This window comes from Microcebus murinus, chromosome 21, assembly GCF_040939455.1.
Source record: "Microcebus murinus isolate Inina chromosome 21, M.murinus_Inina_mat1.0, whole genome shotgun sequence".
Classification (NCBI taxonomy): Eukaryota; Metazoa; Chordata; class Mammalia; order Primates; family Cheirogaleidae; genus Microcebus; species Microcebus murinus.
This window is the reverse complement of record NC_134124.1, coordinates 15,640,028-15,667,251: the sequence shown is the minus strand read 5'-3', so window position 1 is coordinate 15,667,251 and position 27,224 is coordinate 15,640,028. Positions and strand designations below refer to the sequence as shown.

Below are 27,224 nucleotides of genomic sequence, written 5' to 3'. Positions count from 1 at the left end.
GGTGGCCCTCAGTACATGTCAGTTGCATGACTAAAAATCCTCAGCTTAGAGCTATATACCCTCTAAACACTCTCACTCGGAACGGTCATGTGAAGGGGTGGGTGTTGTCTGTCCCGACCTCCTGTGTCCCTGGCACAGGTGACAGGGCTCTGGTCTCAGGTTCCCATGGGGAAGCTACCTTTGGGGGACCCGTGGTAGGTCCAGTACTCAGACTCCGCAGCGTAGTAGGGGTCTGGCGAGTAGGCGGGGCTGTACTTGGAGGCCTGGCTGATGTCTTCACTCGTTTTGCTCTTGGTTGCTGTAGACAAATCACCTGTAAAGGACCCAAGGAGAATGCTTCAGGAAGGCAGGATGCCTTGGCCGGGACTGTGCGCCCTTTCCTGTCCCTGCCAGGCTCCAGCCCAGGTCAGGGGTCTCTGGTAGGAGGGTCTGGGACATGGAGCGCTAGGGCCAATCCTTCATTTTACATTTGGTTATCTAAACTCCAGAGAGGGGAAGGGGCTTGCTCAAGACCACACAGCAAGTTAGCATCAGAACTAGGCCAGACTCCAGTCCAAGGCTTCTTCCAGCACATTCCAGGGATTCCCAGCACATTCCAGGGATTCCCGGGTCTGCTCCAGAGTGAACTCTAAGGCTGTGGCTCCTTGGAATAAGACTTGACAGGTCCCAGGTGAGCCCCAGCCCTCATCTTCCTAACCCTTTAGAAGCTTGCATTGTTATGGATTTGAACCACGTCTAGGAATGGCCAGGCAGGGCCATGGTGCGTGCTGAGTCAGGTCAACCTCCTCATATACTGAGATGCCACATTTGGTCCAGGGAGTCTATGTGGACCAAAGGAAGGAGCCCTGGACAGGAAGTCAGCAAAGCTCTGCCTAGCTTTGCCACTTAACTCAGTTCTAGCACAGGGCAGATCCTGCCCATCTCTGCCTCAGTTTCCTTATCTGTAGGTGTCAGAATTGGTTTGCTGGCTCACGTGACATCCAGCTTCAAGTTGAAGTAAGCCCATGACAAGGGTGACCAAAAGACTCATTGCAAACACAAATGCTTTACGAATGACTGGCCCAAAGATAGATGAGAGGCTGGTATGGCAGAGGGGCGTTGGGGAAATGAGTGTGGCTCCAAGATATTTCTCAGGATCAGCTCTAGGAAAGCTCTGGGGAAGCTCTAGGGACAAGCTCTACACTCTGTGGAGCCAGAGCAGCAAAGGGTCATGGGATCAACCTTCAGCCAGCCCCAGGCTATGCACCCTCCCCCAGTAGCACTTGCTTCTCAAGCTTCTGAATTCTCCAATTTTTTTTTTTTTCTTTTGAGACAGGGTCTCATTGTGTTGCCTGGGCTAGAGAGCAGTGGTGTCATTGCAGCCCACAGCAACCTCAAACTCCTGGGCTCAAGCGATCCTCCTGCTTCAGCCTAGTAGCTGGGACTACAGATGCACACCATCACATCTGACTGATTTTCTATTTTTAGTAGAGATGGGGTCTCACTCTTGCTTAGGCTGGTCTGGACCTCCTAAGCTCAAGTCATCCTCCTGCCTTGGCCTCCCAGAGTGCTAGGATTATAGGCGTGAGCCACCATGCCCTGCTGAATTCTCCCCTTTGACTTGGGTTCTGGACAGCCCCTCCTGGTCAATCGCATTTAGCCTTTCCATCTGCCCCCCTATACATGCAATCCACCTCCACCCCACACTCCTCTGCAATCTGCTTTGGTGCTACCCTGCAGAGCCCACCTGGGAAATCCCATGAAATCCCGAGAAGCTTGGGCCCTGGGGGCCTTTCCTGGATATAAAGCCGAACTGCCTTTGTTGGGGTTGGTGACTTTCTATGGCCACTTGTGGGTAGTGTAGCATGCCCTACACAGCTACATGTACATGTGCACATGCTCACAGACTCACCTTGGCCCCCTGCTTGGCCTCCTCTGAAACAGGAAGTCTGTCTAAATTGTAGGGTCTTAAGCACCTAGAGCCACTATTTATGCTATTATATCCCCCTCTACCAGCTAGTTAGTTCAGATCCTGGTTCAGGGCTGCTTTGCCCTCTCCAAGCTCTGCCAACTCTGTGCCTCCATCTGTTATCCACCAGAGCCTTAAGCAAGTGAGGTGCAGGGACGCAGCTGCTCCTTTGCACCCTAAAGGAAGGGACGTGCTTCTTCAGCCAAGGCTTAATAAATGCTTTTTGCAAAAATGAACGGGAGGTGTCGATGATGAGAACTTGGTGGATCTCACACTGAGTGCAGGCTGAAATCAGGGACAAAGCCGGTTAGAGTGCAGATTCTTCACACTCAGTATTTCTGATTAAGGGAGTCTGCGGCAGGGCCAAGGCCAAGGACTCTGCCTTTTTAATAAGTCTCTCAGGTGCATGAGGCCCATAGACCGTTCTTTGAGAAACACTAAATGAAGCAATGAATGAAAGAATAAAGTGACTCCCTGCTCCTTTCTCATCTGCATCTGGTCTCCAAGAACCCATCAACTCCCAGGAGACAGTGGCTGAGACCAGCTTGGAGCAGTGGGTCGCAAGCCGGGCTGGGCATCAGACACACCTGGAGAAACTGTTACAAATACAGAATTTTGATGCAGCAAGTCGGGGGTGGGGCCCAGGAACCTGTGTGCATCTCACGTGATTCTGACGAACATTTTCGAGTATCAGCGCGTTGGAGTGTGATGCTCCCAGGGGTACATTTTTACAAGGGTTTCTCTGATCATGAAATTTAGGACACTGGACATCAGGTAAGGGCGGATTAGGAAGGTGGTGGGAAAGGATTTAGGGGACATGAGGGCTTTGCTCTTTTAAAATGACACCAACCTCTTGCCCAGTGTCACCCTGAGAGATGGGGGGCAGCCAATAAGAAGGACCAAGATGTGGCCTTGTGTTATGTGGCTCCTGGTGGCCTGGGCAGAGCCATCTGCACAGATGGTTAACGTCCCCCCTCTCCTTGTGTGGCCAAGCCCTATCTGTCTCTGACCATACCATGCCGTTTGTAGATCGGGGGTTTCCGGTAGATGTTACTGTCTCCAGCTGCCAGACAGACCAAGAGGGGACAGAGTGGGGGTGGGGAGTAGAGAGAGAGAGAAAGAGAGGAGAAAAGGAGACAGTACTTGGTCAGTTGATCTCAGGAGAAAGAGATGGCCAGCAACTTTTTCCAAGGGGCCACCATCTTTCCCCTGGTGGACTTCCTCTTCCGAAGTTGAACTTCCAGCCTCATCCCAACAGGTTCCGAGTAAGGTGTGGGGAGAGGAACAGATAGATCCAGATGGCGCCGAGGAGGGGCTTGGGGCTTGAATGGTGGGCGTGCAGGCAGGTGGCGCATGCTCAGCAGAACCCATGCGGGAAGGTGTCCACTGCCTCCACCCAGGGTCCTACCTCCAGGTGACAGTCCCCAGGACGCTGCAGCCAAGTTTCAGCATTATCTCCCTCCCCCCACCTCAAAAACACACAGGATGGGACCCCCTCTGGGGCAGTTGAGAAAGGTGTAGATGACACAGCAGGACGAGCTCTTGGGGGGAAAGTGAGTGGAAAACCTGAGCGCAGAGTTAGGAGACCGGCCGGCTTGGCTCTGCCTGACTGAGACCTTGTCTGAACCACACCAGCAAGTCACGCAGCGCCTGCCTTCCTCTGCTCTCCTAGCACCACCTCCAGTCACACCGGCTTGCCCGGGCTGTCTTTGCCTGGGGTCTTTGCAGGCTGGCTCCTCCTCACTTTTCAGTTTAATGTTCCCTCCAAGAAGCCCTTCCTGACCACATGACCCTAGTCATCTCTCATGATGCCTCTTTTATGTATGTTCAGATAATCTACCATTACCTGAAATGATCCTTTACTTATTTGTTTATTTATCTCTCTCCCATGTTAGCATGAGGACTATGAAGGCAGGGTCTGGGCTGGGTTGAGCACAGCTAGAAGTCCCGGCCCACGACAGTGCCTGGCTGTACAAGGGGGACAACAGAGGCTTGGGGAAGCCAAGCAACCGGCCAAAGGTCATATGCTTATAAGCAGCGGCACTGGGAGTCGCCCCAAGAGCTCTGATGCTAAGTTGGTGGCCTTGGCCACTGTGTGTCACTGCTGTGCCCTCAGGGGCTTGAGCATTGGAGGAATTTCACACTAGCTCCCTGCACCTTTTGTTCCCTGGGCTGCTCCTGTGAGGTCTTTTTTTAATTTTTGAGACAGAGTCTCACTCTGTTGCCCAGGCTAGAGTGAGTGCCGTGGCGTCAGCCTAGCTCACAGCAACCTCAAACTCCTGTGCTCAAGCAATCCCTCTGCCTCAGCCTGCCCAGTAGCTGGGACTACAGGCATGCGCCACCATGCCCGGCTAATTTTGTCTATATATATTAGTTGGCCAATTAATTTCTTTCTATTTATAGTAGAAATGGGGGTCTCGCTCTTGCTCAGGCTGGTTTCGAACTCCTGACCTGGAGCGATCCGCCTGCCTCGGCCTCCCAGAGTGCTAGGATTACAGGCGTGAGCCACGGCGCCCGGCCTACTGTGAGGTCTTGATCAAGGCTGGTCCTGTCAAATGGGTGGACTAAGACCAACGGGGGTGTTGGGGCTGGTGATGGGATTGGTGTGGGTGACTGGTTAGGCAGGGTCCCCCAGGATCTGGCTTCTCCTTGGTGGCTGTGCAGCATCCAGTGGGCTGCTCAGGCACTGGAGACCCCACGGAGCATGCACCCACGCCAGGCACTCTGGGCTGGCAGTGCCTACCTGGGATGTGAAAGTGCTTGGGAGCCTGGTAAGAGGTCGGAGTGGAGGACCTCACGTCTAACTGGCTATGGTATGGAGAGCTCCGGCCACTCTCGGGCCCTGGAGCACGCAGGCAGTGGTCCCCAGAGAGAACAGAGGCACAGAGAAAACAGGCATTAACGCGGTGGCGGTTAAGGAAGCGGTGAGGTGATGACGGCAGGGGTGGGGTGGGCTGGGGCGTTCCAGCGTGCTCAGGCTCCGGCTGGAAGAAGCATGTGCTCTCATGCACTGCGTCTGCAGAAACAAGCTGGACCTCGCCTCCTGGCTGGACTCCAAAGTCAGGTTTTGCGAGGGTGAGAATCAACCCCACCAAGCTCTGGGACGATGTCTTCATGCCTCTAAGGTGCCCAGAAGAGTCTGCCCCGGCCCTGCCCTTGCCGGCTCCTTTCCTCCCTCCCAGCCTGCTTCCCCCTCCCCTCAGCGACAGTGCAGGGCCCGGCTGAGGGTTCTTGGGGAAGGCCAGGCCCCAGGAAGCGGGGCGGAGGCATCTTCTCCCAGCCAGGGCCACCCCCTCTCCTGGCGGCTCACCACCCACCTTCCTGCCGCTTCTCAGTGCCACATGCCCCTTCTCTACCCCTGCCAGGGACACCACGGGGACTCAGAGAGGCCCAGCCCTTCACCTAGGTGGCCGCAGGCCTCAGGCGGGCCACGCTGTGGTGGGGCTCCTGGGGAAGCCTTGTGCAGGCTCTGCAGCCCCGGGACACCCACGTCACTGCGTTGTCCCCCCGCTTTTCCTCTCCCTTCGGGGCTTCCCCTTCCTTACCGGAGCGGTAGTAGTGGTGAGGCGAGCGGGAGAAGGTGGGGGACATGCCCTGCCGGCTGTAGGTGGGGGAGTCGATGTACCCCGGGCTGGAGGCCCGTCTCTGCCGGAGGTCCAGGTTCTCGTAGATGTCCTGGGGGAGGAAGTGCGCCGTGAGCGAGGCCGTGGATGGGTGGGCCTGTGGCCCAGGGGTCTAGCGGGCAGGTGGGGGCGTGACATGGGATCTGGGATTCGAGAGGCTGAGGCGTGACCACAGAGACTCCCTCCCTGAGCTACACGCACAGCCCGAGAGGTGGCAGAGAGTCTCCGCGCTTTGCCATCACTAGCAGGGCCTTGAATGGGACCCAGGGGTCAGTCCCAGGAACCCTGACCGGGAGCCCCGGGAGCCCAAGGCCCCCTCCCCTCCGTCACTGCCTGGCCGGGAAGCGCACTGTGGCCAACGGCTCAGGCCCCGTGGGGCTGTGGCGGGGTGAAGTCTGGGTCTTCTTGGTCAGCACAAAGGGACGCAGCTATATATCAACTTAATTCTATCTCAGCGTAGTTACCTGGGAGTAGGGAGATAACGTTCCCAGCGACTTAGGAGCGCAGAGTTTGAAGGCAGTCGTGGAAGGAGCAAAAGGAGAGAGAGGGTGAGAGGAACGGGCAGAGTATTGTTAGACGGTTCGGCAGCGGGAGGGCCCGCAGCCTCCCCGGCACGCTCTGCTGATGAAGGTAGGAAAGCTTGAGAGTACGCCTCCTCCTACAGGTGGAAAAACCAACGCCCAGGAAGGAAATGTGAAGGCTCAGGGCCACTCAGGGACGCTTGGGGAGGAAGTGGCAGGTCTCGGCTCAGACCTGGGCTTCTCCACGGCTTGCCGAGAGCTATTTCCACCACTGTTCCCCGTCTCTCTGCTGGCTCATGACTCCTCTGGGGCTCATGGGGACAATGTGGAGGACAGAAACCCACATGTAGGGCCAGGCAAGGGCCAGGCTGCTGCCAGCGACGAGAGAGTTGACCTGTGGGTGGTGCAGCCAGCTGGAGACACAGTGTCGCGGCAGAAGGGGGCAGCGGGTGCTCAGAGACCGGGCCGTGCTGGAGTGGCCTGAACACAGCCTCTGGGTTTAACAACACAAGTCAGAAATGCAGATCCTTACGTGAAGTCTCCCAGTGTTTTGCATGTTGACAACTAGTTAATATTTAAAAAGATAACTTTGTGAGTGAAACAAATCAAATCGGGGGCTGGCTGTGGACTGTGGACCCTGGTTTGCCATTTCTAACTCTGGGAGAACCAATTTCTACCAGACACTCCATCTCTTGTTCCTGCTCCATTTCGGGGGCCAGAGGCTAGATAATCTCAGCACGGGCTCTTCACCCGAACAGCACCCCAGTCCCTTGGAGAGGAAGGACTTGCCTGAGGTCACAAGGCTGGCTGTGCTGGGGCTGGGACAAGAACTCCCACCAGGCCAGGGCTCCTTCTGTTCTCAGTCATCTCAGCTCAGGGCCTGGCATGGGGTTAGAAATGTCCTGGGATACAGACCGCCAGGCCCGCCAGCGTGGTGGCCACCCGGCCCTCTCCAGAGAACACTTTCTCTTCTTGTGCATCAACCACTTAATGACTTCAAAAGCCATCTCTACTGAGTCTTTATAAAAGTGTCTTCCCCCCTGCGCACTGGGGCTTAAGGCCAGGTGCACAAACCAGAGAACGTGCCTGATCAGGGATGATAAACCTAAACAGCCATTGAGCCTGGCAGCAGCAGATATAGAGCCATGGGCTGAGTGGAAAAAAAATTTCTGCATTAAAAGAAGAAGTAATAAGTGGTCAGAGGCACTTAGCCTCACTATTGGGGTTAACGGGGAGCGGTAGGGACTGAGGAGAATTGGGGGGGGGCCATGTCCTGTGTACAGGGGGCGCTGCTACCCATCTCCAGGTGGTGGAAATACAGGTTGAATGTTGCCGGCTCTGATTTTTCAAGAAAAGCCAGAAAGCCAGGTTTTTGGATGAAATCCCTTGAGTTTAAAATGTTGGCTATAAATTCCAGTTTAGAAGAGCCTGGGAGCCAGCACTGTGGAGGCCACGCCGTCTGCGATGGACAGGGCTGGGGACCCCGGCAGGACTCTCCTCCTACGACAGCCCCAGGGCGAAGGGCAAGATGCGATACCTCTCCATAGCCACATCTCTCCAGCATCTCGTCGGACGTGTATCTGGAATGAGGCTCGTAGGAAATGAGGTCGGGGCGTTGTACCTCGTAGATGGACTTAACCTTGGGGAGAGCTGCCAGGTCTTTGTAATTAAGGATCTCATTATCCACTTTAGCCTGGGGAGGAGGGAAATGGACAGGAAAGGAGGAGAAAGATAAGAGGGGAAAAAGGAAAGGAGAGAGGAAACACAGACAAGGCACAGAAGGAACGAGCTTCTCCAGTTTCCACTAAAAACTATATATTAGGATGAAATCAAAACATCGTAGAAGGTGGGATAAGAATGGCCTCAGAGGCCGCCCGTTCCGACAGGGCTGACGTTTACTGAGCAGTTATCATTTGCGAGGGCCTGCACCTTACGGGAGTTATCTCCTCTACATGTCATCACACCTCCGTGGAGAGGTGTCAATATCGTTTCTACAATATTTCCAGATGAGGAAACTGAGGCTCAAAAGGCTCGGCAACACGCACCGCTTTGCTAGCAGGTGTGAATCCAGCCTGAACTACATAGCCTGGGTGCTGACTGCCCCCGCACCCCCGACCCCACACGGCGAGAGGACATCCCAGGTCACAGCATCCTTGGAGAAGGAGACGAAATGCTGAAGACAAAAGTCATCATGACAGTAGAGCACTAGCGACCATTTGGTGAGCGCTTAATATACGCCAGGCTCTGTCCCAGCTCCCTCATGTGGATAAACTCCGTTAATCCACATAACTCACAACCAGTAATAGGACAGTTAGTGTGAGCAGTAACATTATCCTCGTTTTGAACAAGCAAACAGAGGCAGAGAGAAATCAACTGACTTGCCCAAGGCCACATAGCTGATAAGCAGCAAAAACTTGAATTTGAACCCAGAGAGCCTGCCTTCCCCAGTGGTCTTCCCGGGGTTCTCAATAGGAGTTCACTGGCTGACACCGTCAGAGGCTGCACTCGGAACGTTCATCACATTGCACTGAAACGAGCCTCTAACTTCCACTTGACTTCGCCTGAGTCCAGCCCTCCAGAGCTGCTGGGATTAAAAGACAGCTCCCCCTTGCACGTGACAGCCCACATCTCATGGCTCCCAAAGCCAAGTCCTTTCCAGGGCCATGTCTATCAGCTGTGCCCTCTGTGACCTGGTTTCTTTTAAGATCAACCAGGGTCTGTCTTGCAAGGTCCTGGGGTGCCATAAATTACAAGAGAGACCACTAGATAGAGCATCCAAACAGAATGTGTTAGCCACATAATGTTCTCCTGATGCCATAGGGGCCAGGTGATGTCTTGGGGCCAAGACTACCTTAGAGAAAGCAGCATTCATAAAATCCTTATATGCTTTGCTACTTTAAAAACTTCCCAAGGACCTTTAACTACTCCATCCTTGCCCCATCCTACTGCTGTCTGGATTCCGTGCTGCCCATTCTCCATTGCCCCGAGACCCACTGTCCACCCTGCCTTGCCTGGCTCTGTGCCCGGAGTGCCCCTGGGCTGCATCTCAGGCTCTCTTGCTCCCTGGCTTTCCATTGGGTTTGGCCAACGGGAGGTGGTAGCAGAGCCTAGAGGATGAGTGGGGAGAGAGGCTGGCGCACTTACTCCCCTGGCAACCGTCCTGTTGGGTTGTGGGTGGGCCTGACTCCCACCTGGTGGCTGTGAGTCCACAGCTCCTGCTCGCACCAGCTTCCATAATGCTGTTCCCTTCCTTTGTCTCTTTAGGTCCAGGATGGTAACGATGTTGTGCTGTTGTCGTCCCTGGATCCCTCACTGTCTCCTGTGGGTCCCCTGAACCCTGCCCACACCTCTGTCCATGTCTCTCCGTGACACCCTCCTCAGTTGAACTCTTCGAGGGGTGCCGCCTGATTTCTGCCAGAGCCTGCCTGCTACAGACTGGACCGATGCTGCAGTGTGTGGGTAAAGGGAACCTTATTAGGAGAGTCCACTTGCTGAAGGAACTGCTGCCTTTTGTCCTGGGATGTTAGATCTTGACCTTGGCGTCTTACTAGATCAACTCCACCCAAAACTATTCATGTTGGCACTTTACTCCAAACCGCAAAAATACTATATTTATATTTCTTCCTATAGCCACTTTGTTGACGGGGCTCTAAATGAGCCTCAGGTCTGGAGGCACAGCGACCAATCAGAGGCATCCTAAAGTAATTAGCCAGGGAGGAAGGAGGAGAGCAACGTGGGGCAGGTTGAGGTCAGGCCACCTGAAGATGATTCTAGAAGTCAGTGGGGGATGGAGCAAAGTTTGAAAGTTTGAAAGACTCTGCCAGTTCCAGGTTCACTGATAATTTTAATTTTAGTTTCAATACCAAATCTCAAGTATCTATGAAAAGTATCTTGTTTTTGCATGTCCCCAAAGTGGATGGATGGATTTTTTTTTTTTTTTTTGCCAAATTTGGGAGCTATGTTTGGGATGGGCTGACTTAAAATGCAGCTCGTGTGACACATGCAATCATTCCCTGGAGCAGCTGAGTGTGAGGCCCCCTGAGAAGGAGAGAAGGTGGGAGGGGAGGCGTGTGGCTATCCCAGGACATGGGGAACAGATGATCTCAGCGTGCGAGCACCCAGTGGGCAGGCACGGGCATGGGGTCCCCAGATTCCACTGGGCACTCTCTTCTGCAGGAGAGCTGCTTCTCACAGGGGACTGCAAGGTGGACAACATCGGGGCCTAACTTCCTGCACAAAGGTTAATGAGGCTCCTCAGGAGCCCAGGCCACCAGCTAGTGATTGACAGCATCGTAGTGCAGCCACTTCCGGAACACGCGTGTCCCCGTAACTCTCTTCTGGAGACCTGCTCGCGTTTGTCAATGGCCTTCTCACAGTGCAGGCCCGGAAACTAAACCCATTAATCCTGCTGCGGTCTGGCCCCATTCACAGCACCAGGGCACTATCCTTTCTCTGGTCTTGGACAGGATTCTTCCATGAGGACGGCCTGCGATCAAAGTAGCTTGTCTTTTGTGACAGCCATGTGGTAGTATTGACCCACATTGAAGTTACAGTCAATGATATCGCTTAAGTCTTTTTTAATTTGACCGGAGGAAGAAAGGAAAGGAAATAGTCTCATCAATGGGCATTATCCAGGGATCAAAGGGGGAACTGGATGTGGATTTGTCTAGCATTGATGGGCAGGGGCCAACCTGGACTGGTTGGTTTGGGGTTTGTATCTAGAGCTCCTTGTTAGGAGTGGGCTTCCTGCTCTAGACCGTTGCCTCCAATTGCCGAGCTTCTTGGCCCCTTCGACTTGTGGAAGGCTGGACAGCCCAGAGTCGGTCAGATGGAGGTTTGCTGCTCACTTCGGTCCTCCCTGGCTCTGCCTCCCCTGCCTCATGTGGCTTACTTCCGTTTATCCCCTAGGCTTGAGCTTAAATGTTTCTTCTACAGACTTGCCTTCCCCCAGCTGCTCCTAGACTGTCAGGTCCCTCTGTGCATATGTAGCATCCTCAGAGATTGCTAGGCTTTTTCTTCCTGGTACTTATAACTGCAACTGACTGTTCACGGCATATGCATCCCATGTCATGAGGATAGGCGTTGGGCCTGTGCCGCTCACCACCATTTCCCCAGAGCAGGGCACACTGCCTAGCACAGAGTACATGCTCCGCATCCATTTGTGGAATGGAAGAATCAGTTACATATACAAGGGACCTCTGAGGTCATGTAACTCAACTCTTGTCCCTTCTGCCTCATCCCAGGAAGATGAGGAGCCCCCTGTGTTTGGACACCTCTGGAGGTGGGAGCTCAGATACAGGCAGGTGGTCTCTTCCATCCCTAGACTTCGCACGTGATTAGAAAGCTCTTCTTTATCTTTGCAAATCCTTTACGGCCATGTTTCCATACCCCATGACTTCCTTCTCCTTCCTGCCTCTTGTATCACACACCACTACCTCCACATCGATATTCTACCCAACACCTATTCCAAGTACCACTCTGATCCCAGTTTTTATCTGGCCCTTGTCTCGGTTAAGTAATGGGAAAGAAGGCACCTTGTGTAAACACCTTGTGTTTACAGACTCAGCAAGAGCTCTCGCTGTCATGGCACTTTCCGTCTCGTGCTCTGCGGAACTCTGTGTCATCTCTGAAACTCCGGGCTCACTAGCGTGTGTGCTCCGTGAAGGCAGGGTCTACGTCCTCCCTGCACCCCACTCCCACTGCATCCTCAGGAGCTGCAACAGAGCCTAGCACATGGCAGGCGCACATCAAATGCCAGCTGGATGAAACCCTGGCTGCTCCTTCCTCCTTAGAAACTCGCTAGATGCCGGTTCGGGGATACCCTTCCATGGCAGAAAAGTGATACATACGCAGATGACTCGGTTGGGTGACCCAATGCTAGATCCAGGGGGTGAGATGGAAGTTTCAGATGTTCGTCTATGCTGTGGGAGAGACAAAGACAGGAGGGGTGAAAAGCTGCCCCCCTGGGGTTGGTGGGGAGGGAGACACAGGGGTATAAGCATGTAGCTCTTCAGGGAGCATTAGCAGTATTGGTACAGTATTCTCTGGCTACTTCTGCACTTTCTCTGCATTTTCTGCCTTTTTAATCAATGGCCGAGTGTGAATGAGACCCAAACTGCATAGGACTGCAGGCTGTTGCGCAGAATATGAATTTATTTTCTATATATTTGCAGCTAACATTTTAAACAGGAAGTCATTCATAAAAATTTTCATCTTGGATTATCACAGTCAATAATGTATTTAATTTAAATAAATGAAATTGGTTAGTACCCGTTCCTTGCTAGGTTGTTTATTCAAAACGTAAAAGTAGGTTAAACTTTATGTCACTGCACACTATGCTGATTCTTTATCGTGTACTCATTGCAAGCTGACATACACTGAAGTGACAAACTTAAAAAACCTATCTCTGAACAATGGCCATGGCGGAGTAAGAGCCCCCTTAGCAGAGCAGCATAATGTCACTCTTGGCGCATCTACGAGAGTGGCGGCATGTTGTGGTTACAAAGGAAGGGACTGGGAATCAAGGACCATGGATGAAATACGTAGTTTTAGGGATCTCGGATTCCTTTGCTGTAAAACGCAGAAGCTGAACTTCAGGACTGCCTACTTCCCTCTCAGTTCCTCACCCTGCAATGTGGGCTGGAGAACTGGGCTAGAGAGCCGTGCTGCCTGAACTGGGGGTGGGTCTGTGAAGATGACCCACCACTTCCAATTTAGGTGGAACATTCGACAGTACTGAGTGACAGAGTGAGAGCGTAAAATATAATGTTTTATTTCAGTCATTTTAATTAGATTGAAGAGCCAGTCTCAATTGGGTGCTAATTCATTCCAACAACTCTCTCAACAATTGCTAATTTCCCTTTTTAGCCAAAGAAGAGCGTAGGCAACGTTGTCTAGCTAGAATTTTTAAGATTTATTTGTGAGAATTATGACATAATATTATTTCATTATCATTGGATTTATTTTATGGGTTCCTTTCATTTACAGAAAGTATTACTGGTTTCCACTTGGTGATATAAAGTTTTATTTTAAAATAAGTTAAGTAAAAAGTAGTGGGTTGATTTAAAGAAAAATACTAAGTCTATAACGAGACAGGTGGCACACAGCTATGGCAACAAGCACGAGGGTTTGCAGAAGCATGACTGAAGTTGCCGCCAAAGAGGAGGAAATCGAAGAAAAGGACAATTAGTTCTTCTTATCCGTTACATGGGTGAGGACTTGGAAAAAACAGGGGAAAATAGTTCAGGGTGCAAAAGTAATGACACAGCAACAGACCAGCTCTTACACAAAACTTCCATGAAGTGGATGAGGCAGTGAAGGGGGCCTGTCTAATTAGCTCGTCACAAGTTGTGCACTTGTGTTTTCAGGCGGGGGTTCCGAGGGACCAACTTGGAAGTTCCAAGGGCCAGGGTGTGAAGGCACCTTGGAGACATCAAGTGCCTCTCCTCGCCTGCCCGGCCCCAACACACAACCCAGGCGTCCCCCTGCAGGACCAAGGGCCCCTCCCTGCAGCCTGGGCAGTTCCACCCACCCGCCCCCTGCAGTACCAGGAGCCCAGATTCACCGGCTTCCTGCTGTTTGTCAGAGCAAAGTAATCCAGAGGGTTACAAGGACCTCGGCTGGGCCGGTGTGTGCCGGGGGAGGCCGGCCAGCCGAGCTTCCGCCTGCCTGTGTTGCTGAGGCCCGTCACTCCCCTCTTTACACTTGGTTTGCTCACACGCAAAGGCAAAAGTAAAATTCCTCCCGCATCTGCCTCACGGGGTTAAAGGAATCAAATCAGACAGTGGCTGTGAAGATGCTTCATAAACTGTCAATTACTGCGCCAATATTAACTATTATTATTCATAAATGACCTTAGGCTGGGGGAAGACCATGGCGTGAGCGCCTCAGAGAGGCCGCCATCTTGATCAGCAATGGAACAGCTATAGTCTGGCCCCAGAAACGCTTAAAAAAAACTCACGCAAACGCAGTGCTTTACAGTTGTCAAAGTGCTTTCACATCCAATGTCGTAATCTCAAAAACCCCGTGAGGCAGGTGTTCCCACGAACGAAGTCCAAGGACACAGGCACACATTTGGGAGCGTGCACACCAAGGAATGCTGACTCAGCACTAAAGCACGGCTCCCCCCGACCTGTGGCAAAGGTAGCAATGTCGGAGTGCGGGTCTGGGATCACGACTTGCTTGCTTACCTTTAACTTCTTCTCTGCCCGGGCCGCCTGCTTGCAGATGGGGTGCCAAACCTCAGAACCTAAGGGGCCAGGAAGATAACAAAGGCTCAGACCTTTCAAACCTACCAGCTTTCAGAGTCTCTCCCCATCCCCCACCCTGATTTACTCCCTGGGCAGCGCATGTACCCTCCACATTGGCCAGGTGGACCCCCTTGGCCTTCCCAGCTCCCCGCCGGCACCTCTCGGCCGGTGTGGCAACGTGACCGCCCACAGCCTGTTCTGCATTTCCAAATCCTACCCATTGCTCCAGGTCCAGGGCTCACACGACACCCTCTTGCAAACTTCCTCACCTGCCAGCTGGGGGTGACTTCTCTCTCCTCTGAGATCCATGGTTCTTTGTATCGCTCTCCGCACGTATGGTCTTAACTCACGGTAGCTCATGGAATTATCATCCCAGCTAAATTAAGAGCTCCTTCTGGGCAGGGACTGAGCCTTTATTCATTGCTATGTCTCCCACAGCATCCAGCATGGGACTTTGCTCCCAGCGGAGGTCCCCACATGTTTGTGAGCTGAATAGATGAGTGGACGAGTGGCAGTGAGTGACACACAGCAGGTGGTCAACACATATTTGTTATATGAATGGACGGAGTGGGGGGGTGAAGGAAAACGACAGCCTGTGGTGAACTCCAGCCTTCCTTTCTCTTCGAGACTTATGACAGTCTATCAGAGCGATCCCATTAAGGGGAGGAGGTGTCATGGTGTATATTCTGCTTGAGAGCACTGTCTTGACCTGCTAATTCCTCAGAGACTCCAGACTCTTCAAATTTAGGATATGGCTAATGCCCACGCTTCATTGTGGGTGGGGGTCCAGTTGGCCAGCCCCAAACACAAAAGGCCAATTTGGAAAGGCATGAACAACAGGTGGCTGGTCACATGTTGAGAAGAAGCCCCAAATATTACACATTCCCCAAAGAAGGGACAGGTGTCCTGGATTAGAAGGAAAAATAGGGACATATTATCCCTCTGGAGCCATTCCTCTTGTAACCAGCCCTAAAAGGAAAGGAGCCAGCAAATGGCTAGATTCCTGAGCACCCAGATGGCATTTGTTTGTCTGACTTTGTTTCTAGGATATACTTTCCATTATGGTTTGTTGCCTAGGACCCCTAGGACTGGAATACTAGCTAAGGGACAAGGGGTGGTGGTGTAAATCAAATAATTAGCCCCCGAAAGACAGGAGAAAGACTTCCTAGTAACCCGGGGTTCTTGTTTCTGCCCAGCCCCTAACATATCTTCCCTCCGGGTCACAGTTTCTTCATCTCAGTATCAATGAGATGGGATTTGGATGGTCTTGATTATTTTCATCCCCAGGATTCTAATTCTAGGGCCAGTTCTGTCTCTTGCAGAGTAGGAACCTTTCATTCTTGCCTGCTGACGTTCTTGGGTGATCTTAATTATTCAACACGAGTTTAAAATGCAATGACTCCCAGAGCCCAGTAGAGGGATTCTGGGTCTGTGGCTCGATCCAGCAAGCACAGGGTGTGTCCACTACTGAGCTGCGGGGCGGGATCCGAGCTTCCGGGAGTTATTAGACAGAGCGTTTCCGGTTCCTCTCTGAGTTGCTCCTGAATCTACCAGGGGTTGTTTGTGACTGTGGCTCTGGTAGGAAGCACATGTCACAGGTCGCTGTAGGAAATGCACGAGGTGGACACAGAGGTCTGAGAAGGTCATGCGCTTAAGCGAAAGAGGCATAGGACAGAAAGGTAGAGGGGGCAGTTCTCCTGGGGGGGAATAATGTGTAAAGGGCTTCAGACTAGATGGTCGCTCTTGCTTTGACTCCATGATATTGACATATCTGCTCTGAAATAAAACTGGGCTCCAAATGGCCATTAGCTTCAGCACTCTGCATACAGGAAAGCATGTTTATGTAAGAAATGAGGGGAGAGAATCATAAAAGAAAAAGAAAATATAATTAGAAATGAAAAAAATCCAAAGTTTGGGAGTTGCCAGTATACATCTAAATAAAAGACAGTCGAAAAGGAGTGGGTCAGTAGCTAGCAACAGACTTAGGTAAAAGAAGGTAAGAAGAGGTGCTTTGTTCATGAAGGCACCTACGAAATGAAGGTCTGCTGAGCTTCTGCCCTTGGCCAATGGCTCAACAATGTGACATTAAAGGAGAGAGAACATCGGAATGAAGAAGGTGGTTATTCCCTTCTGTGGACTTTATTCCCAGAGCTGAAAAGAGTGCCTGGCCCATGTGTGTTTAATAAAGAAATGCATGAATGGTGGGTTGGATCCCACCTCTGTAGTTTTTTTTTTTTTTTTTTTAATTGTAGTTTTTTTTTTTAAAGATACAAGGTGAAATTCACCGCAAGGAGGATGGTAACTAGAATAGGAAAAGGATTCAAAAGTCGGTGCTAAAGTAGGGTCTTTATCCTGAAGGAGAGAAGACTGAACAAAACGGTGAAAACCAGCTTTGAATATTTTAATGACTCTCTGTGGGAAGAGGCATTAATTTGTTTTGCAAGTTTTATACAGCAGAACTAGGAGTTCCAGGGGCAGAAGTTCCAGGGAAGGCAAATCTAACATCTGGGAATTGGATGGCCTCATTCATCTGATAGTGAGCTCCCCAGCCCTTGAAGCATTTAAGTATATATTGGGTGGATAAATGCTCAGCAGGGATATCATGGAGGAGGAGACTTATCACATGGTAGTTACCCTAAAGGATATTTGCCATCCCTCCTAATCCTTAGAAATTTTGTTTCCATCTTAATAGGCTTTTCTGTACAGAGAAAATAATTATTTGCCCCTATCCAATAATCATGGTGAGAATAATCATGATGAGAGTCTGTGAGGAGAGGGATTCATCTATGTCATATTTACAGATGTACCTGTAGGGACTGCAGATTCTCAATAAATACTCATTGAGTGAACAAATAAACAAAAGAAGCATGATATTCTGTCTTAGGCCAGTTAGACTCTGTTTTTTTTGGGGCAAGTCTCACTTTGTTGCCCAGGCTAGAGTGCTGTGGTGTCAGCCTAGCTCACAGCAACCTCAAACTCCTGGGCTCAAGTGATCCTCCTGCCTCAGCCTCCAAATAGCTGGGACTACAGGCATGTGCCATCATGCCCAGCTAATTTTTTCTCTCTATATATTTTTAGTTGGCCAATTAATTTCTTTCTATTTCTAGTAGAGACAGGGTCTCGCTCTTGCTCAGGCTGGTCTCGAACTCCTGACCTTGAGCGATCCGCCCGCCTTGGTCTCCCAGAGTGTTAGGATTACAGGCGTGGGCCACCGCGCCCAGCCCAGTTGGATTCTTTAAGCCAAGCTCAGCTATTTGGACCCTGATCAGGCAGCCACAATTCCAGACAGAGTCTGTAAGAATAGTCGCTAGATTGATGTTTGTCAAAGTGTGACCTATGGACCACTGCCTTACAGCCTGGTAAAATGCAGATTCCCAGGCCTCCCTGCAGAGCCCCTGAAGCCAGTCTTCTGGAGGAGGGACCTGGGGATATGTGATTGATTATTTAACTAAAGCTTCTCAGGTCGATTTTCTGACTTAATTTAAGAACCACAGGACTAGATAGCAGCAGATAATGCTCCAAATTTGTTTCCTTGGAATGTCATGGGATAAAGAAACCTATTTTACAAGACAGAACACTTTTTTGTAAGAATGCAACATTTTTTGCTTGTTCAACTCCTGAGTCTACGAGTCACACTCTCTTGTCCCCCTGAAATTGTCATCTACAACATCTAGGTTCTGCAGTTAAAACCTACTGGGAGATTATGGAAGTGAAGGATTAGCTATTTCTGTGTCAGCCAACTCAGAGATAGAGACGTGAATCTCCAAAACAATCCCTCAGCCAGGTATTAAGGCCAATTTTAATCCTTAGCCGAGTCAGCAGACGGTCTTATCTCTCTTACTGGTTATAGGCACCACACCTATAACATTTGGCGCCAATTTAATGTTTGGGAACCCACCCACCTCTCTGCTGGACCTTGAAATTCAATTTGCTAATGCTTTTTGTTTTTTAATGCCAAAGCCAGAGCTGGTGCCACGGTCTTTCAGAATGCCAACCCATGGGTTACCACACAGCGGTGACTGAAAGTAGCCCACCCGAGGGTTCTGTTTGGTCAGCACTGTGATTCCAAACCATTCTGAATCTGAATGTGTTTAGACACCGCAGGTCACCGGGGACTCTCCCTGCTGTCTGACTCCAGGACTTTCTTACTCATTAATGGCATTTGAGTTTCTGGCCCCTGGTCCTAGTTAAGGTGTTCTCTTACAGCAGGTTTCTTCTTTGGATTTCTCTTGATCAAAGCAGGGTGAGGCTGCTCTGAATTCTGCCTCTATGACAACAGCACTACCTTTGTGGCATAGATTGGCTGGAACTTTGGAATTTCTTCTTTAAAATCCTCACCCAGACAAACAAATGTAGAATATTCATAAATGAAACATTATTCAGGCAAAAAAGGAATGACCCCCGGACACATGCTATGACCAACCTAGAAAACATTATGCTTAGGGAGAGAAGCCAGTCACAAAAGACACTTATTGTACAGTTCCATCCATATGAAATATAAAAAATTGGTAAATCTATAAGACAGAAAGCAGATTGCTGGTTGCCAGGGGTTAGGGGCAGAGGAGAATGGGGAGTGACTGCTTAATGGGTATGGGGTTTCCTTTTTGGGGTGATAAAAACGTTTTAGAACTAGATAGAGGTAGTGGTTGTATAACATTGTGAATGCATCACAAGCTACCAAATTGCACATTTTAAAATGGTTAATTTTATATGAATTTTACCTCAATAAAAAAAAATTCCCACTCCACTCCCTCTAGCAAGCAAACTGTTTCTGCAGACCAAGGGCACTGTGTTCTTTTTCGTGTGTGTGTCACTAAGGATACCAAGCTCATCAGGAGAGGGAAGAGTGAGCACTTCTGTTGAATCTGTCACATAAAAACATGTGATCATTATAATCTTGGGGCTTAGAAAATCTTCACAGTGTGTCAGGCACTCTCTGCACCATTTAATGTAATATATATATATATATTTTTGAGACAGAGTCTTTGTTGCTCGAGCTAGAGTGCCGTAGTGTCAGCCTAGCTCACAGCAACCCCAAACTCCTGGGCTCAAGCAATCCTCCTGCCTCAGCCTCCCAAGTAGCTGGGACTACAGGCATGTGGCTTATTTTTCACACCTGGCTTATTTTTCCTATATATTTTTAGTTGGCCAACTAATTTCTTTCTATTTTTAGTGGAGACAGGGGGTCTCACTCTTGCTCAGGCTGGTCTCAAACTCCTGACCTTGAGCGATCCACCTGCCTCGGCCTCCCAGAGTGCTAGGATTACAGGCGTGAGCCACCGTGCCCGGCCTAATATAATATTCTTAAGAGGTTCAAGTCCTGGTTACATCACTTACTAGCTGCATCACTTAGAGTAAGTCAGTTACCTCTCTGCGCCTTGGTTTCCCCACCTGTACAATGGGGATGGTAACAGTATCTTCTGCATAGGTTTGGTTTGAGGATTAATGAGTTAATATAATCCATGTATAACACTTAGCACAGTGTCCGCCTATGTCAGGAACACTGTGCGAGTGTTAGCTATTATTGTTCTTATTAATTATATCTCCTCCCCACCTAAGAAAATCACCTGTGTGCCAGGACCTAATTTGAGGAAAGAGGAGACTTGAGGGGAAGGGGGCTGGGGGCCGGGGCCGGGTGGGGGGAATGCAGCAAGTGACAGGCTGACGGTGCAAGTGGAGTCACTGAACAGAAGCCTGGCTTGGTCCTCAGCTCACCCTCCTGGGAGCTTGGGCTTGTGCCCAGAGGTGAGGGCACCTCAGGAGAAGTGGAAAAGGCCGGTTTGCCCGGAGCTGACATGATGAAGTGGGCTTGAAGCTTAATAAAGAGGTCGAGGGAGAAAAGCGCCTGGTTACCAGGAGGCTGGTTTCCATGGAGGGTATCAGGCAGGATGAGGAGAGGACAATGGCCATGCTGAGGTGCCTAGTAATTCACAGGAAATACTCAGTGCTGATAATAACAGTCGGGACAGTTATTAAGATGTATTGAGCACTTAGTATACGCCAGGCACTAAGTATTCTTGTTGCTGTTATTACAACTAACATTTAAAGAGTGTCTGTGCCACGCCTTATGCTACATACTTTATAGCAATAGTACTTAAATAAAAAATAATAATGATCACTGACATTTATTAATATTAACAATAGCCAGCATTTATTAGTGCAGCACAGGGAATGGCCATTCCCACACTACTGGCCGTTCGTCGCGAGCTCAGACTGGCAGAGCCGGCAGGGCCAGGCTCTGGGCTACGCCTTCGCCATGCATTAGCTCATTTGATCCTCACAGCAGCCTTGTGAGCTGGGGCCTAGCTCATCCCTCTCTTATAGATGGGAAATTGGGGTTTAGGGAGCTTGGATATCTTGCCTGTTGTCCCCGTCTGTCTCCCCACCCTGGCCTGGGCACGGACAACAGGTCCTCGGAGTCTCCCCAGGACGTCTCTGCTGAGCCTAGCAGGACAGTGGCCTCTCAGTACTGATGGGGCCCAGGGACAGCCACGCCCTCCTTCCCGCCACGTGGGGGCAGCCAGTCTGGGGCAGGAGAGTGCGAGGCAGACACAGAAAGAGGCAGAGAGAAGAACCACCTGGTGTCGCCTATGGGCCCCCCACCCAGCCGGGTGTCTCCCTGGTGACCCTCAGTCCTGTGGACCCATCAATCCCCTTTTGCCTAACATGGCTGGAGCTGGGTTTCTATCACCTAAACAGTCCAGACTAATAAAACATCTCATTGAGCCAAAACCTGAGTATCTGACAAGTTTTCACCTTGCCCAGCAGGCAATTCTGTTTCTCAGAAAATAAGAGGAAGCAACCAGGGAATGTGCTGCTCTGGACCTAATTCTGACCACCCTGGACAAATTGGCTGCTGAAGGAGCTATGACATGTGACAGGTGAGAAAATGGCCACATCGGCTGGAGGTTGGGGTGACCTGAGAGGAGTAGCTGGAAACAGACTTTAGAAATACAAACCCTGAGCTACTACACTGTGATACTTTCTATATGACTCAAGATGCTTGGTAACCCTTAAAATCTAAAAAAAAAAAAAATGGCAGCTCATCAAAAATTAAAATGTATTCTATTTAAAATGAAATATGCTTAGTAGAGTTAGACTTTAGGAAATATCAATTTAGTACAGTAACAGGATATGTTTGAAGAACCTAAAATTAGGTTGCAGGAATGGGGAAACATCGGATTTAAAGTTTTTAAGCATAACTCCTACAACCTAAGCTGTCAGTAGAGAGATCCAATTTAAAGTAATAACGCTAAACTACGAAATTACAGCAACCAATCCTACAATGGCGCCTTTTGAAGGGCGGTTTGGTGAGATGTGTAGACTCTGACGGAGGGCTGACATGGCACAGCCGTGACGATGTTCGTGCTTCCCCTGAACATCTCTTAGCTGAGTGCACCTCCTCTGAGTTCCTTGTCAGAGGAAAGTGTGGCCTTTGCTAAATACCAACGGCCTCCCCAGCTGTGCCAGAGAGACGCCTCCTGATACCGGGACTTTGTATCCTCTGAACTAAAAAAAAAAAAATGTGATCTGAAATAGACTCAGTTACACAAGAGAAGAGTTTGGTGTAATTATCAAGACAAGCCTTCAAGGCTCCAGGCAGGATTCGCATTAGGACTGAGCTAAGTAAGGCTTTTCACTTTATTTTGGACCATGGATACCTCTGAAAATCTGATGAAAGGTACAGATCCTCTCCCTAGAGAGATACAACTACACAAAAAATTTGGCAAACAATTTTAGGAGATTTATAGGATTCAGAAGGCTGAGTAGGAACCACAGTTTAAGAATTCTGGTAATAGGCGGAGCACGGTGGCTCACACCTGTAATCTTAGCACTCTGGGAGGCTGAGGTGGGCGAGAGGATCGTTTGAGCTCAGGAGTTTGAGACCAGCCGAGCAAGAATGAGACCCTGTTTCTACTAAAAAAATAGAAAGAAATTAACTGGATAACTAAAAATATATATATAAAAAATTAGCTGGGCATGGTAGCTCGTGCCTGTAGTCCCAGCTATTTAGGAGGCTGAGGCAGGAGGATCGCTTGAGCCCAGGAGTTAGAGGTTGCTGTGAGCGAGGCTGATGCCACAGCACTCTAGCCTGGGCAACACAGTGAAACTGTCTCAAAAAAAAAAAAAAAGAATTCTGGTATTAGATATACGAAAACTACTTTAAAGAAACCCTGACAAGACAGGCTAGCTAACCTTGGCTAACATATCCTCTCTAAACTGTCAATCTTCTTCTCTATAAGGAGGAGTTTAATGTTTTTTTAGCACACAGGGTCGTTGTGAGGATAAAATGAGATACTACATTGAAGACTCTTAGTACAGTACTTGACACATATAGTAAATGCTCAACAAATATCAGCTTGTGGCATTTTACTATCATTACAATTTTTATTATTATCATTGTTATTGGTGGGACGTACAATTTGTTTCAATACTTCCCTTGACAGAACAGGGTTTGCCCAGGATTTTGTAAAGCATTTCCTGCCACGTGGCTTTTAAATATACAAATGATAACAGAGAACTGTTTAAAAATGTGCCACCGAACATTCTGTTTCCAGTGTTCTTGTCTCAGATCTTCAGAACAGGGGGATAGTTAGTGTAGACAGGAGGGGAGAAAAGGGGAGAAAAAAGGGTCTGCCTTCTCCCTTTTCCTGGGTGCAGGCACGTTTAAAACAAGAGCCAAATCTATCTAACGAACCACATTTGGGGTTTAAAAAAACCACTGTCCTGGCCTTGGATCTACCTTCTGGGGAAAGCTGGGAAAGAGCCCTCACTCCTCCCCAAGACAACATCTAGGATGTTCAAACATCTAGGGACAGCCAGTCACGGTGACTCAGCCAACAGCAATCACCTGTGGAGTGCACAGGGCGCCAGTGTCAGGGCCGAGGAGCCGCCGCCGGGAGGAGGGCTCCCCGGGAGGAGGCCGATGGCCCCGGGCAAGCTGGAGGGTCCCGGGGCAAACAGGGCTGTGGGAATCCGGGAAGGAGGGCACGTGTGAAGCTGTAGGTGGGGCTGGGGCTGGGGAAGCGGGGTGTCCAGGAAGCACGCAGCAACTGAACTGGGCCTTGGACGGCAGGATTTCTAAAGGAGGGCACCGGAAGACAAGCAGGGCAGTGAGCTCATTTCAGGGCCAAACACGGACTCACCACAAGGCCTGCCCCATCCATCCACTTTCTGGCCTCGTCTCTCCCCTCTGTCTACACCCCAGCCACACAGGCCCCTCTCGGCCTCACACACCTCGGAGTCTGGCAGACTCTGTCCCCTCAGGCTGGCACATTCCGTCCCCTCCCTTTGTCCAGTTGCTATAGCCCGAATGTTTGTGTGGCCCCCAAATCACATGTTGAAATCCCAACCCCCAAGGTGATGGTGTTAGGAGGTGGGGTCTTTTGGGAGGGGACTAGGCCACAGGATTAGCACCCTTATACAGAAGGCCCCAGAGAGCTGCCTCACCCATCCCAACATGCAGGGCGGAGTGAGAAGGTGCCACCTATGAGACACAGGGCCCTCCCCAGACGCCAAATCTCCTGGCGCCTTGATCTTGGACTTCCCAGTCCCTAGAACTGTGAGAAGCAGATTCCTGTTGTTTATAAGCCACCCCATTTATAGCACCTTGGTCTGTCTGGGTTACAGCAGCCTGAATGGACTGCACCACCAGTTAACACCACTCATCCTCAGATCTCAGCTCCCGGCCTCTCCTCGGGGAGCCTGCCCCGGCTCTCCTCTCACCCTGCTAAGTGCTCGCACAGCCCCGTACTTCTCCCCTGCATAAAACTCTCCAAGGTTGACGTGAGTTTGTGTGATTACTGCTGAATGCCCATCTCCCCCATTGGCCTGCAGGGCTGGGGCTGGCCCTCACCACGGCCCCTGGCACAGAGCCTGCCCGTGGCGGGGCTCAGGAAGTGGTTGGTGACTGGATGAACGAACGATTGAAAGTTGGCTTTGGCAGCTTAAGAGTTGGGTACGTTCAAAGCTAGAAAGGAAGTCTGAGACCTCTGGGAGAAGGGCTCAAATGCTAGGATGAAGTGTTTGTACCTAAACCAGTGGGCAGGGAGGAGCCTTCAAAACCTCTCAGTGGGGCAGTGCCAAGAGTGCCATGATGCCCAGGTGTGAGGGACCAGGGGGAGGACAGATGACCAAGTGGGATCTGAAGACTAATTAGGAGACTGTTGCAAGAATTCTGGGGCAAGAGGGCTGGACCCTGGGGAAAGAGGCACTGGTTTGCTTTGGGAACTATGGGTGACCCGCTTATTCCTCTGTGCATCCTGTGAGTCCCTGGGAAGACTGAGCAGCGGCCCCTGTGACGCTCCAAGAAGTGGGGAGAAGCAGATGGCAGAGGCTGCGGTGGTGTAGACACTCTGCAAGCCGGGCCTCCTCCGAGCTTCTCTGCCCCCTGGCCCTGTGTGGCTCGGCCTCCCGGCCCCAGGCAGAGCCAGGGGAGCCTGCGCAGAGCACTGCCAGGGAAGCGGGCCAGCCGAGCAATGGGTGGAGGCGTCCAGGGACAGGAGGCAGATTACATGTCACTTCACATTAGCACACCGGCAACTCTCCCGGTCCACCCAGAGAGGGGCAAACTAATCGCAATTTTGAGGACAAGCCAAAAGCCAAGATAACTCTGAAACAGAAGGAGAATGCCTCTCCTTTCCAGTCGTGCGTGGACGGCAACACCTCGCAGAGGGCTAGATTCGCTTACCTGTGAGGTACATCTCCTCCCCCTCCGTGAACATTTGGTGGCAGCGCACACATCTGGCACAAGTTGGGTGGTAATGCTTCCCTCCCGCCTATGGGAATCAGGAGACGAAACAGCAGGTCAGAGCTAGGGCTTCTGTCCGGTGGGACAGGTCAGCTTTGGACATTTCCGGGGTGCATCAGTGCTGCTGGCACATTCATGGCCCCGAGGTTGGTTGGAGGCTACAAACGGGAGTCAGAATCCCCTAAAATGCCACCCAGGAAGCTTGGTGGTTCTCATCGTGGGTCTATGAGATCAGTCCAGGGGGCTTCCCTGGACACCTGCTCTTCTATCCTGGCGGCGGGAAGGGCCTGCAGAGGCCCCTGCTCCCACCTCCTCGTTTCCAGATGAGGAAACAGTCTTTCTTTGAGGACATCTTAGAATTTCCCCAAGTGAGGGGCCCTCACCACTGGTGGTACATGAACTTCGGACTTAATAACACTGAATCAACAACAAGAACAACAACAACAAAATACAAACTTTACAACTCTGTATCAATTCTTCTGATTTTATCAAGGAGAAAGTACCTGTGCGCCTTTGGTGCCTGTGTGCCTTTAATATCTATCCAAAATGCACTAATCTACCTTTTTAAGAACGAGAACAGGTATGAGGCTGGACCCTCTGCAAGCAACAGAAGCTAGCTAGAACTCCATATATTTTCAGGTTACCTGCAATACAGCAAGTAGGCGTTGGTTTTCCTATTATGTTGTGTAAGTTTTCTTTTTTTCTTTTTTTTTTTTTTTAATGAAGTCTTCAGTGGGATGTGTAAGTTTTCTTATGTGAGTGAGCCAACTTGAAGACAATTGAAGTATTAGGCAAGGATGATCATACAAGGATCACGTACACGGCAAACGCTGCGAGACTGGCACATGAAGGGCAGGGTTTTAGGGCTCAGCAGACAATAACGGGACCTACTGCAGAGCCCCGACCCCCAGGCCAGCCCCAGGAGCGTTGCCTCCACCCCATCCCCAGCTCACCCCAGTGTGGCTCTGGTGAGTCCCCTTCCCTGTTCCCACTTTCCTTCCCCACCATTCCTTAAATTAAAAACGGAAATGACTTGCAGCTGCAAATTCTTCTATAGGGGGAAGACACAGCCTTGGAGAAGGTCATGCCTCAAGGTGTCACTGGAAGCCAGTAGTGGTGTTGGGGCTAGACTGTGACAGCCAGTCACCGCACAGCACTTGCTCCCATGCTGACAATTCTGACATGAAAATCCCAGCCAAGAGGACTGACGTGGAAGGGCCCTTTGTAGTAGTTCCAGAATTTCTATATAGGAGGAGCTCAGTGCAGTGATTGGGCTGGAAGGTGAGGCTTGTTTTGAAGAAACATTTTGCATGTCAGGGCAGGGTCTTTTGGAGGGAGGATAATAGCTTGGGGAAGTTGATAGATACTGGGTGCCGGTTAAAGGCCCCCTCCCCAAGGCACCACTTGGTCTGATGCTAATGGGTTCCTTCCAATTCAAAAGTTATAACTGCATCATAGCAAGGCTTGCCTATTCTGGAGATAGTCTCTCTCTATTCTAGAAACTTAGCGAGAATGTGGAAAAGATAAATTTTTACAAAAGAAAAAACATCTACGATATCTCTTTTTTCCCCATCTTTGGTTGTTTACATGGCTCCCACCAATGGGCAAATGTCCTTGTTGTCATCAAAGCAAATATGTTCGAACTTTGGAGGGAGCCTGCTATTTTCCCAAGCTGCAATGTCGTGGGACTGATTATCTCGCACCATGACAAGGACAATAGGTTTAATTAGTAGCCTCTTCCTACTCTGTGTCTCTTTATCATTTCAATTATAGACCTGTTCTCCAGGCTGGCAATAGCTCCTTGGCAAAACTGAAACTTAGCATCTTCCTAAATGTCACGTCCCACCACTGTGCCCCAGCTGGAAGAGGCTTCGTGCCCACTCTGGCACCCCCAGCCCTGGATGGTGTCGAAAACAGCTGGAGGGAAGGGAGGCTGTTGGGGCAGCCCGAACCCAGGGTAAGGGACAAGCAAGTCAGCGAGATGGGATGAACCATTTCGTCAGTTAACAAAGCGAAGTGAAGAAAATAGTGCAGGAAAATGGCAGAGTTGTACCCCCCAAATGGAGCCCTGTTGGATTGGACTGCAAGCAAGGGCGGGCAATGCAGCACCCAGGAAACCAGGTTTGTGGCCCT

The 27,224-nt window shown here is 50.5% G+C and overlaps 1 protein-coding gene across 6 annotated transcripts in view; it reads right to left on the bottom strand.

Annotated features, from left to right (window-relative positions):
• ABLIM3 (actin binding LIM protein family member 3) overlaps positions 1 to 27,224 on the bottom strand; it is a 109,155-nt gene that overhangs the window by 15,029 nt on the left and 66,902 nt on the right. For 3 of the 6 annotated variants that reach the window (XR_012913988.1, XR_012913987.1, XR_012913986.1), the window contains exons 8-15: positions 25,032 to 25,119; positions 14,282 to 14,340; positions 11,942 to 12,013; positions 7,630 to 7,785; positions 6,036 to 6,065; positions 5,494 to 5,623; positions 2,964 to 3,011; positions 179 to 313 (exon numbers count right to left, since the gene is read on the bottom strand). Coding sequence is in view for 1 of the 6 variants with exons in the window: in XM_012741577.3 (XP_012597031.2) it covers positions 179 to 313; positions 2,964 to 3,011; positions 4,692 to 4,790; positions 5,494 to 5,623; positions 6,036 to 6,065; positions 7,630 to 7,785; positions 11,942 to 12,013; positions 14,282 to 14,340; positions 25,032 to 25,119 (817 nt within the window). In the remaining 5 variants the exon portion in view is untranslated. Of the gene's footprint in view, positions 1 to 178; positions 314 to 2,963; positions 3,012 to 4,691; positions 4,791 to 5,493; positions 5,624 to 6,035; positions 6,066 to 7,629; positions 7,786 to 11,941; positions 12,014 to 14,281; positions 14,341 to 25,031; positions 25,120 to 27,224 lie in introns of all 6 variants that reach the window. The other 3 variants (XM_012741577.3, XR_012913989.1, XR_012913990.1) reach the window with 3 other exon arrangements.